Raw genomic sequence first — 10,977 nt, forward strand, 5'->3', positions numbered from 1 at the left:
ACTCATGGATGTGTCATTTTAAGCTGTTGAATTTGTGATGATCTGTAATGCAGCAGTAGAAAACAAATGCCGACCCCTACCACCATTTTCCTTACAACATTTTAAACTTTCAGGAAAGATGCAAGAGTAGCACAACACACACCTGCATGCTGTTCACCCAGATTTACCCACTGTTGAAGTCTCGACACACCTGCCCTATCTTGCCTTTCTCCATCCTCTTTTGCGCTGACACATCGGAAAGCAAGTAGCAGCTGCTGTGACCCTTCAGCCCCCGGTCCTGCAGTCTCTGTCTCCCAGGAACACGGACCTCCCTGCAGTTAACAAGGACACGGAACAGTTAGCCAAGGCTCCCAGTGTCCCAGGCGTGTCCGCAGCTTTCTTAAAAATCTGGGATCCAGTGGGGGGTTACTTGGCCCGTGCGGGGGCTCCTCTGGAGCTGTCTCCCACCCTTCCGCTCTGGGTCCTCAGCAAGGACAGGTTTGACAAGTCCAGGTCTGTTTAGGTCTGATCACTTTCTCTTGGCCAGATGCAGATTGGACATTTTTGGCAAGAGCAGTGGCGGGCAATGCCATGGCTGTCATGCCAGGAGGCTCGTGGTGTCAGGCTGATCCTTGCTGAAGTGGTCACCTGGTGGATCTGTCTTCCAGCCCTGGAGGCTGGACGTCTGAGATCTGGGTGCCAGCACGGTCAGCCTCTGCAGAGGGCTCTTCTCGGCTCTCACTCTCTTGTATCCCCAGGTGGTAGAAAAGTGAGGCAGCCCTCTGGGGTCTCTTTTCTACGGGCACTCAGGGTAGGCCCCACCTCCTGATGACATCACCTTGGGGATTAGGATTTCAACACATGAATTTTGGAGGACAAATTTGGTCCATTGCAGAGCACTGGTTCCTTGTAGCCTGAATTTTGGGGGACACATTTGGTCCATTGCAGAACCCTGGTTCCTTGTAGCCTAGTTTCTGGGGCTCTTTGGAAACCAGGGTCTGGGTGCTGGGCCTGCTCAACTCTCCTGGGCTGTAGCCGATTCTAGGCCTCTCTGAGGACAGAGCTAAAAGTCCTGCCAGTGCCCCAATGCCACCCCTAGTTCCCCTGCTTTTCCCCACATTTGTACCCCCCTTCAGAACAGAACTGTTGAAATGTCCCTGGGGTGTAGCTGGGCATGGTGGCTTGTACCTGTGATCCTAGCTCTCTGGGAGGCTGAGGCAGGTTCATTTGAGGCCAGGATTTTGAGACTAGCCTGAGCAACATATCGGGACCTCCATCTCTAGGGAAAAAATTTACAAATTAGCTGAGTGTAGTGGTGCACACCTGTAGTCCCAGCTACTTGGGAGGCTGAGGCAGGAGGATGCTTGAGCCCAGGAGATGGAGGCTACAGTGAGCTGTAACTGCGCCACTGCACTCCAGCCTGGGTGACAGAGCGAGACCCCATCTCTAAAAAAAAAGAAAAATTGCCCCTGGGAAGAAGCCTAAGGAGCAGGGCACCCAGGAGAAAGAGAGTTTCTACCAACATCAGCATGTCCCAGCCCAGCAGTGCCTGGGACCTCAGCCAGGGCCAGCAGGAAGGATGAACCCCCTGAGGCCCCAGGACCCCTCCCAGGGCTGCTCCAGGAACGGCCTGCAGGGGCGGAAGCTTAGAGATAACCCCAGGGCTGGGTGGGCCCTGGGTCCAGTTTGCTATATATATGGGTCCAGGTGGCTATAAATGTCTGTTCTCACTTCTCTAAAACGTTCGCTGTGAAGAAATGGCAGAAAATTCAAACAGTACAGAGACTGGGAAGCGAAAGTGGGGGGTGCCTATTTGTCAGAGCCCATCCGCAGGTGGCTCCCGGGTCTTTTCCCAGATGTTAGGTCACTAAATATGAAATGTCTAATTTCAAATCAAAACTGTAGTTTATCACGTCTCAAATAAGCAGTAGAATCAATCAAAGTATGCACCCTCACTGTTGACACAGTGTTGCCATCTTAACGGTAGCTTGTTTATGCCAGCAGTGAGGAAGCCTGGAGAGCAAGTGGTGATGAAATCATGAAAGGCGTTTTCGACGGCTTGCTGAGAATTGAATATTTTTCCTTGCAAGAAGGGGTCCAAAGCCTGGAAGAAGTGGTAGTCAGTTGGTGCAAGGTCTGGTGAATACGGTGGATAACAGAGTTTCCATCCAAGTCCAGCTTCTGTAGCTTGAGCAGCGTTGTTTGTGCGACATGTGGTCGAGTGTTGTCTTGCAAGAGGATTGGCCTGTCTCTGTTGACCAATCTCGGCTGCTTAATCACAAGCATCCTCATCATTTCATCCAGTTGGTTGTAGCAGACATCGCTGTAATCGACTGACCAGGTTCCATGAAGCTATAGTGGATAGCACCAGCGCTGGACCACCAGACACACACCATTAGCTTTTTTGACAAATATTTGGTTTTGGACTGTGTTTCGGCACTTCATCTTTATCCAACCATCATTGTGCCAAAGGCTTGTGATTGTCAAAAAGAATCCATTTTTCATCACATGTAGCAATACTGCGTAGAAATAGTTCAGCCTTTATGTTGTGACAGCAAAGAAAGGCAGGCCTTGAGACGATTTCTCTTCTGATGCTCGTTTACTTCATGCGGAACCATCTATCCAGCTTCTTTGCCTTGCCCACTTGTTTCAAATGTTCCAATACTGTTGGAATAGTAACGCAAACTTTGTTGCTAGCATAAGTCACAATTGCAAAGATGTGGAATCAACCCAAGTGCCCATGAATACATGAGTGGATTAATAAAATGTGGTGTATGTACACCATGGAGTATTACTCAGCCATTAAAAAAAATGGCGAACGGATACCTCTTGTATTAACCTGGATGGACCTGGAGACCATTCTTCTAAGGATCACAAGAATGGAAAAACAAACACCCCATGTACCCACCATTAAATTGGAACTAACTGAACCACACTGATGTGCATATATGGAAATAAAACTCATCGGCAATCAAGCAGGTGGAGGGGGGAGGACAGGATTGGTAAATTCACACCTAATGGGCACAATGCACTATCTGGGTGATGGGCACACTTATAACTTTGCCTCAAACTGTACAAAAGCCATTTATGTAACCAAAACATTTTTACCCCCATAACATTCTGAAATAAAAACCAAAACACAACCAAAAAAACCTTACTGCTAATTCACGCGTAGGTTGATACAGATTCGCTTCCATTGCAGTTTTCAGCTCATCATCATCCACCCTGGTCTCACGTCGCCCACGTGGCTTATTTTCAAGATAAAAATTACCAGAATGGAACTTCTCAAACCATCGACGTACTGCGCGTTCATTAGCCACATCCTTCCCAACGCTTCATTGATATTTTAAGCTGTCTATGCTGCTTGGGTTCCACAATGGAACTCATATTCAAAAATAACATGAGTTCTTGACTTATCCATGGTTTCACAAAAATTGCTCTAAAAAATGTGTATCACAAGCCAAAATGTGTTTGAAAGACTGAGGATGCCCCTCCACAATAAACATAAAATAAGAAGTGTCAAAGCACAATGTCAGAGATATCAACTGTCACACTTAGTACTTAAGGAAACGGGGCCTTCCATACTTCATAACCTAACACGTACACACACAGGCGCAGGGTGGTCTACACTAATGAAGGTTTTCTTCAATTTCCTGTGTTTTCCCCACTTGTATTAGCTTTCAAGGGCTGCCATACAAAGTCCCACAAAGTGGGGGCCTTGAAACAACAGACATTTATTTCCTATCTGGGAGTCTGAGATTGAGTGTGGGTGGGGCAGCTGCCCCAGCCTCCCCACAGCTCCTGGCGTGTGGGGGTCCTCGGAGTTCTGCGGCTTGTAGGCACGTCACTGCTGTCTGCCTTCAACTTCACGTGGAGTTCCCTCTATGTGTGTCTAAATCTACCTTTTTAAAGATATTTATGTATTTATTTTGGAGACAGGGTTTCACTCTGTCGCCCTGGCTGGAGTGCAGCGGCTATTCACAGGCACGATCACAGCTCACTGCAGCGTCCACCTCCTGGGCTCAAGCGACATCCCCCCACCTGAGCCTCCTGAGTGGCTGGGACCACAGGTGTGCGCCACCACACCCCGCTCAAATCTCCCTTTTATACTGACACCAGTCACGTTGAATTAGGACCAACTCTAACGACCTCATTTTAACTTGATTACTTCTATGCAGACCTGCTGAGGTACTGCAAGTTATGACTCCAGCGTGTGAATTTTGGGGGGCAAGACCCAGGCCATCATATCACTTAATCTCAGACTCTCCCCACAGCAGGCCTGTGTGGACCCACCTCTTCTGTCCTCTTCCCTGGACCCGTGGGGCTCCCCCGCAGACCAAGACGGTGGCTGCGTCCCAGGGTTTTGCCACCAAGTGGGGCAGCAGGCATGCTTTAGGAGGAACAGCGGGCTAACTCCTGGGTGGGCAGGGCACTGGGGGACAGCGTTCGGACGACCACTGCCATCAGACCAGTTGACACCTCACACTTGACAAATGACAGTGTGACCCCATTCCTGTCGGTTGCAGAGATGAACCATATTTCATTTGGTTAAGCGTCAGCTGAAACATTTTCACACAATGTGTTGTTTTCTGTTTCCTTTTCTCTGAGACGCCAGTTCGTATCCTCTGTCCGTTCTGTTTTTCTCGTGGATGAGTAAGGCTGCGTTTATTCCGTGTTCCAACACGCAGGTGCGGAGGGGTCCGGGCTTCTCTGTGGCGGGCGGCTGGTCTGCTGGGGACGCAGGACGCCGGCAGGTGGCGCCCTGGCCACACTGGCAGGAAACAGCCACAAGCGCGCTTGGAACTGAGGCGGCTGCAGGGCGGAGGGGCCTGGGGTTCGAGCTGGGAGCCAGAGCTCGGGACTGCAAAGGAAGCTAGGGCCCCACAGCAAGTTGCCAAGGCTCCTACGGTGGCCCGGAACCGGGAGCGCTGACTGGTGGCTCCAGGAAGGGGTCAGGCTGGGCCGGCAAGGAGGGCCCTGGGGTGCGGCCACCTGAGACAGTCATGGGGCCTGGATCGTGGCACAGGGGCCCCGCCACATTTGAGGCTTCAGTGAGCAGTGCCGCCTTGGCTGCCCTGTCCAGGCTGGTCAGGCACCGGCACCACCCTGCTTCAGGGAGGCTAAGGCAGCCAGGCAATCCTGTGGGCGCCCTGGGTCCCCAGAAAGAGACGCCCCCTCCTGTTAACTGAGCTCTGTCAGGCTGCCCACCCCCAGACCCAGGGCCCAGGCAGGATGGAGGCACAGCCGGGGACCTCAAAGGCAGCAAGGGCAGGGCGCAGAGGCCCACTCGCAGACCACCACAGCTGCCCCGCCGTCTCCTTCCAGCTGAGGACCACACAGGCCGTGGCTTCTAAAGCCCCTCCCGGTGCTGCTTTTTAAAGGCCGAGAGGGATAGGACACCTGCTCTGAAACCACAGTGGGAAGGATGGGAGATGGGGTCAGATCCTGCACAGCTGGGTTCAAACACCAAAGCCAGACTGGTTTCCCCAGCCTGTCCTGTCTGGAACCCGAGCCCCACCCCAGGGGGCCCGGCCTGACAGAGCTCAGCTGGCAGGAGGGGACGTCTCTTCCAGGTGGGCTTATCACCCCTGTAATGCCCTGATACTGCTGACGGGGAAACTGAGGCCAGGCTGGTCATTTCTCCTACCCACTCTCACCCCTGGCTTTTTGGGCTGAGGCCTGCAGGGAGGGCCCTGAGCTGGGCTCAGGTGGGGTGTTCCTGATCCAGGCTGACACCCCCTGCAGCCCCTGGCCATGGGTGCTCCCTGCCTTCCGGTCCACTGGTCGCCACCCACCACACCGCCGCCCTGCACCCTCCTGGTCCCTGCCGCGCACTCATACCACGGCGTCTTTGGGTGTGAGCCAGCCTCACGCCCTGGGCAGCCCCCAACGCTGTCCTGCTCCTGTCACACCTCATGCTCAGACTCCCCGGTTTGGGCTCGAGTTACACAGGCAGCTTCATCCACCCGCTTAGGTGGCTCCACGGGGCGGGCCCCTAGGCCAGGAGGGCGGGGCACACAGGGAGACTTAAAGGGCTCCCCAGGTTCCCGCCCGTGCCCTGACCGCCTCAGCTCTCACCATGGCCGAGACCACCAAGCTGCAGCTGTTTGTCAAGGTGCGGGCAGGCGGGGCTGGAGGGGAGGGGCTTGGGCAGGGTGCTTTGGGGACTGCTCTATGGGGCCAGCTGAGCCCCTCCCCCGTGCTGGGCTCAGGGGACTCAGGCAGCCCTACAGAGGCTGAGTGAAGCGGGGACAGCCTGGGGGAGAAGGACCCAGTGAGTTACCCCCATAAGGGGGTCAGTGTGGCCCTGGTCCCACTCCCGGCCCTCCTGGAGCAAAGATCAGTGTGCCAAGAAGGGTGGGGGGGCGCTGGGCCAGGCAGTCCAGTCCTATCATCTCTCAGGCTGGTGCCAAGATCCACTGGGGCAGGGGCCTGCCAGGCCTCAGCTCCCTCCCCACCCTCAGGGCTTGGGGGAGCCCTGTGCTTTCAGCCAGTGCCCAGTCTGGCAGGTAGATTACTCAGAAAACAGCTTGCTGGGCTCACTCCACCCTTGCAACCACTTTTGGGGCCCAAGCCCAGGGGCCTGGCCTCTGCCCAGGTTCTGAAGATAAAGTGCCAGGCGCCGGGCCCCACGGCCAGGGTCCTGCCCCTCCCCATCTCCTGGGGAACGAGTCAAGCACCCTCACTGGGCACTCGGAGGCCGGGCTGACCAAGCCAGAGAACTGGCGCTGCCCCAGTTCCACTGGCAGGAGGCAGGGTCCCACCCAGCCTGGTGGCAGGTTCCTGGGTCTGCTCCCAGCCCAACACTCTCTGCTCCACCTACTCCAGGCGAGCGAGGATGGGGAGAGTGTGGGGCACTGCCCCTCCTGCCAGCGGCTCTTCATGGTCCTGCTCCTCAAGGGCGTGCCCTTCACACTCACCACGGTGGACACGCGCAGGTGAGACCCCACCCGGGGGCGCCTCCCTGGCCTCTGCATGCCGGTGGGCCAGCCACCTCCTTCCCTGCTGGTGCCCACAGGTCCCCGGACGTGCTGAAGGACTTTGCCCCTGGCTCACAGCTGCCCATCTTGCTGTGTGACGGTGACGCCAAGACGGACACGCTGCAGATCGAAGAGTTTCTGGAGGAGACCCTGGGGCCACCCGGGTGAGGGCCCGCAACCGTGGGAGGGACAAAGATGGGGCCCCAGGGAGGACGCCCCGGGACAGAGCTCTGAGAGGATGCTTTGGGGTACTGTGGGGCCGGAGCAGGGCAGCAGCAGGAGGGTCTGATCCAGGTGCCTCCCACCCCCCACCCCCGCAGCTTCCCCAGCCTGGCGCCCCGTTATAGGGAGTCCAACACCGCGGGTAACGACATCTTCCACAAGTTCTCCGCGTTCATCAAGAACCCGGTGCCCGCGCAGGACGATGGTGAGGCAAGGTTGGGCGCCGGGGCGGGAGGGCGCGCTCTGGGCCCGCGGCTCACCGCACACCCGCCCCCAGCCCTGTACCAACAGCTGCTGCGCGCGCTCGCTAGGCTAGACAGCTACTTGCTCGCGCCCCTGGAGCACGAACTGGAGCGGGAGCCCCAGCTGCGCGAGTCGCGCCGCCGCTTCCTGGATGGCGACCAGCTCTCACTGGCCGACTGTGGCCTGCTGCCCAAACTGCACATCGTCGACGTGAGCGCGGGCCGGGGCGGAGGCGGGGGCACGGGCGGACCCTGGAGGGGTCCTGACCACGCCCCTCGACCGCAGACGGTGTGCGCGCACTTTCGCCAGGCGCCCATCCCCGCGGAGCTGCGCGGCGTCCGCCGCTACCTGGACTGCGCGCTGCTGGAGAAGGAGTTCAAGTACACGTGTCCGCACAGCTCGGAGATCCTGGCGGCCTACCGGCCCGCCGTGCGCCCTCGCCCCAACCCTGCATCTGCGGCCCCATAAAGGTTTCTCTGTCCTGAGTGCGCGAGTCCTGCCATCTGAGGGCCCCACCAGCACTGCCCCACCTGGACGTGCTTCTCACCCCAAACCTCCAGGGTGGGACGCTCAACCTAAGATGACAGCCCAGAAAGACATGGGTAGGACGGCCCAGTGGTTAGGGTGTGGTCTATCTCCCCACACTGAGTCAGGCCACCTACCTGGGGCCTCCTGCAGTGGTGGCGTCAGGGATCTTGGGGACAGGATTGGGCTCCCAAACCAGTCAGGCCAGGGTGGGGCAGGGCACCCTGGATGGCCAAGGAGGGTGGGGAGGGGAGTCCACAAAACACCACCTCTGGGCTCCAGGCCAGGTGGGTGGGAGCTGGCCCGCATTCTGCAGCCCATCCCAGGCAGCAGGCCATCCTCCTCCCCCCAGGGGGCTTCAGGGTGGCTGCCATCCAATCATGTATCTGCACAGGACTTTCTCTGGTGTGGCGCACTTGCCGCCGTGCCCTGCCTGGGTGGGGCTTGGAAGAGTCAGAACAGAGTTCCAAGCCTCTGAGAGCCCCGATTCTGGTTGGACCCCTCTCAGCGCCTGGGCTGTCCAGACAGGAATAGCTGGACGGGTCTGAGAGAGCTCCCTTGCCATCTCTAGACTCAACAAGGAAAAGCCTCCTCCAGACCTGGGAGCCTGGTGCAGTTGTTACAGCCTACGGCCCCCTGCCCAGAGTACAGACCCCAAGGGGGTTCCCTGACCCCGTCCCCAGACCGATGCCTGGAAACCAGAGCCTGGCCAGCACCTGCACCCAGAGGGAGCATTTATTTGGTGGGGAAGGGACTTGAGGAGCTGCCTTATTCCTGCCTGGCAGCAGCACAGGCAAGTGGAACGGGTGGCAGAGGTCTCCAGTGGGGGGACCTTGGGGGCCAACCCTCCCCTCACAGGCAGACTCTCAGCAGGGCCACACTTTTTGCTGTACCTTCAGGTTTCATCAAAGTTTACGCCACCAGCTGGTTTCTTACTAGGAGAGAAGAGAGGTGACACTATGGAGCGTGGAGGGAGGGGCAGAGTCCAGGTTGGACCCTGGGCACAGGGAGGGGCAAGTACCTCTTAAAGCCAGGGTTGATAAGGGACTCTCCTGGACACCGTCTCCTGACCCCAGGTCCAGGGCCACCTCTCTGGGGATCTGGGTCTGGGAGAAAATAGGACGCTAGGATGTAGGGGCTCCTGAACCTGGCAGCACCTCTGGCCACAACCCTCTCTGAACAGACCGATCCTCCCTCTGGAGCTTAAAGCTTGTTCCAGAGAAACTGTGTTCCAGAGGAAAGAGCACAGCCCAACCCAAGTCAGAGTGCCACACTTTACCTGGTAAGAAGAGCTGAGGCCCTGCAGCCCTGGGGCTCTTCCTGGGGCTGGGAGCTGTCTCTTCTGCAGCTGGGGAAGAAAGCCAGCGGACACCCACTTGGTGCCAGGAGCAGGGGATCCTAGTGAAGGGTATGGGATGCCCACTCCTACCTTACCTGTCAGCTGCCGCTCCAAGCTGCACACACGCTTTGCCAAGCCCAGCGTCAGTGCCTGCAACCTGGGGGCTGCCTCTGGGCCAGGCACCTTGGACAAGTCAAAGGCCAACGGCAAGGGCCCCCCTGAAAGGGTCACGGATGCTTTGTCCTCCAGCAGGGTAAGAGTCACAGCTTGTTGCTCGCAGGCTGCCCTGGAAGAGGAGAGGTGCTGAATGCTGTGGCCAGACCCACCCGCTTCCTACCCACCCATTTTCCCTGCTCAAGTCTCACCTGAACCGGGGAGTGATGTCTTCAGCCGCACTCAGACCAAAACGAGATTTCTACAGGGCACAGAAGCTTGTCACCAGCTGCTTGGGACCCTAGACCCACTGGGGACAACCCAAACGTGCCAGGCCCCAGAGCCACCCTAGTTTTAGGACTACAGCTACCAGGCAGGGAAATGCGGGTGCTCAGACCGTTCTGGGGAATCTCAGACCCCCTTTACCCCCTAGGCGGTCTGGCCTGCAAGTTATGGGGTTGCAGGCTCCCTGACTTGCCCAGGTGTCCCGTTACTCACGAGGGCCGCCAGGCTGTCCGGCGTGAAGCAGGTGCTCCACAGCGCCACCGCGTCCGTTACACTGGGGCGGAGGGCGGAGCGGCTGTCAAAAGGGGCCGCGCAGAGCTCCCTGAACCCCTCCCTCCCGCGGACCCCACTCACTAGAGGTTGAAGGCGCCGAGAACCCCGTCCCCGCTTCCCTCCCCCTCGCAGTAGCACACGAAGCGGGGTGGCCCGGGGCCCGGCGGCAGCGTGCAGAGCGGCGTCGACAGCGGCAGCGGCAGCACCATGGCAGCACCCCCCGAGGGGACCCAGACATAAATAAGCCTGGGACACCGGAAAGGGCGGGCCTGCGGCGGCCTTAGTGCGCCTGCGCGGAAGGACGGCTTCCGGAGCCAGGCGCAGGCCGGTCGTGGTGTCCAGGGAGCCTGCGCACGCCGGAGTCTGACCGGGGGCGCGGCTTCTAGAGCTGGGGGCGGGGCTTCGTGACGGAGCAAGACGGAGCGGGGACTACAGAGTCTGCGTGGGGCGGGGCTTAGGACCCGGGCCCAGCTCGGGGGACCCTGAGCCTGCCCTGGGGCTGCGGTGCCGGGGGCGGAGCTTAGTTCCAGGGCGGGGCGGAGCTTAGTGCTGGGTGCGCGGGGGCTTCGTGCCGGGCCACGCTGGAGCAGAACTTGTTGCAGGGCCCGGGGGGGCGGGGCTTAGTGCGGGTGCAGGGAGCGTGGCGGAGTTTAGTTTGGGGCGGGGCGGAGCGGAGCTTACTGTGGGGCCAGGGCGGAGCTTAGTCCCGGGCGGAGAGGACCTTAGTGGGAAGGCGGGGGCAGAGCTGACGGCCGGGCCGGGTGGGACGGAGCATAGTGCGGGTGCGGAGGAGCTTAGTGCGGGGCCAGGGCGGAGCGGAGCTTAGGACCGGGGTGGGGGCGGAGCAAAGTGCGGGGCGGAGCGGAGCTTAGTGCGAGGGGGCGGGTCGGAGATTAGTGCCGGGCGGAGAGGACCTTAGTGGGAAGGCGGGGCGGAGCTGACGGCCGGGGCAGGGAGGGACCGAGCTTAGTGCGGGGG

At 58.7% G+C, this 10,977-nt stretch overlaps 2 protein-coding genes across 4 annotated transcripts; one reads left to right on the forward strand and one right to left on the reverse strand.

Annotated features, from left to right (window-relative positions):
• The first annotated feature begins 5,931 nt into the window (after positions 1-5,931).
• Positions 5,932-7,909, forward strand: CLIC3 (chloride intracellular channel 3). 3 transcript variants are annotated; one of them, XM_045562006.1, is made up of 6 exons: positions 6,051-6,094; positions 6,808-6,917; positions 6,998-7,123; positions 7,280-7,386; positions 7,459-7,634; positions 7,710-7,909. In XM_045562006.1, exons 1-6 carry the CDS (start codon positions 6,059-6,061, stop codon positions 7,890-7,892), a joined length of 738 nt encoding a protein of 245 aa, XP_045417962.1. In that variant the 5' UTR covers positions 6,051-6,058; the 3' UTR covers positions 7,893-7,909. The 3 variants fall into 3 exon arrangements, with proteins under 3 accessions (XP_045417960.1, XP_045417962.1, XP_045417961.1); XM_045562004.1 differs by having other exon boundaries at positions 5,932-6,094; positions 7,459-7,909; XM_045562005.1 differs by having other exon boundaries at positions 7,280-7,634.
• A 743-nt stretch (positions 7,910-8,652) lies between these two features.
• On the reverse strand, positions 8,653-10,255 carry PAXX (PAXX non-homologous end joining factor). The gene is made up of 7 exons (XM_045562007.1): positions 10,081-10,255; positions 9,940-10,000; positions 9,654-9,703; positions 9,384-9,574; positions 9,229-9,297; positions 8,971-9,055; positions 8,653-8,884 (listed from the first exon to the last, which is right to left on the reverse strand). The coding sequence occupies exons 1-7, from the start codon at positions 10,206-10,208 to the stop codon at positions 8,845-8,847; spliced, it is 624 nt and encodes a 207-aa protein (XP_045417963.1). The 5' UTR covers positions 10,209-10,255; the 3' UTR covers positions 8,653-8,844.
• Between the last annotated feature and the right edge of the window lie 722 nt (positions 10,256-10,977).

Source organism: Lemur catta, chromosome 10 (genome assembly GCF_020740605.2).
Source record: "Lemur catta isolate mLemCat1 chromosome 10, mLemCat1.pri, whole genome shotgun sequence".
Taxonomy (NCBI): domain Eukaryota; kingdom Metazoa; phylum Chordata; class Mammalia; order Primates; family Lemuridae; genus Lemur; species Lemur catta.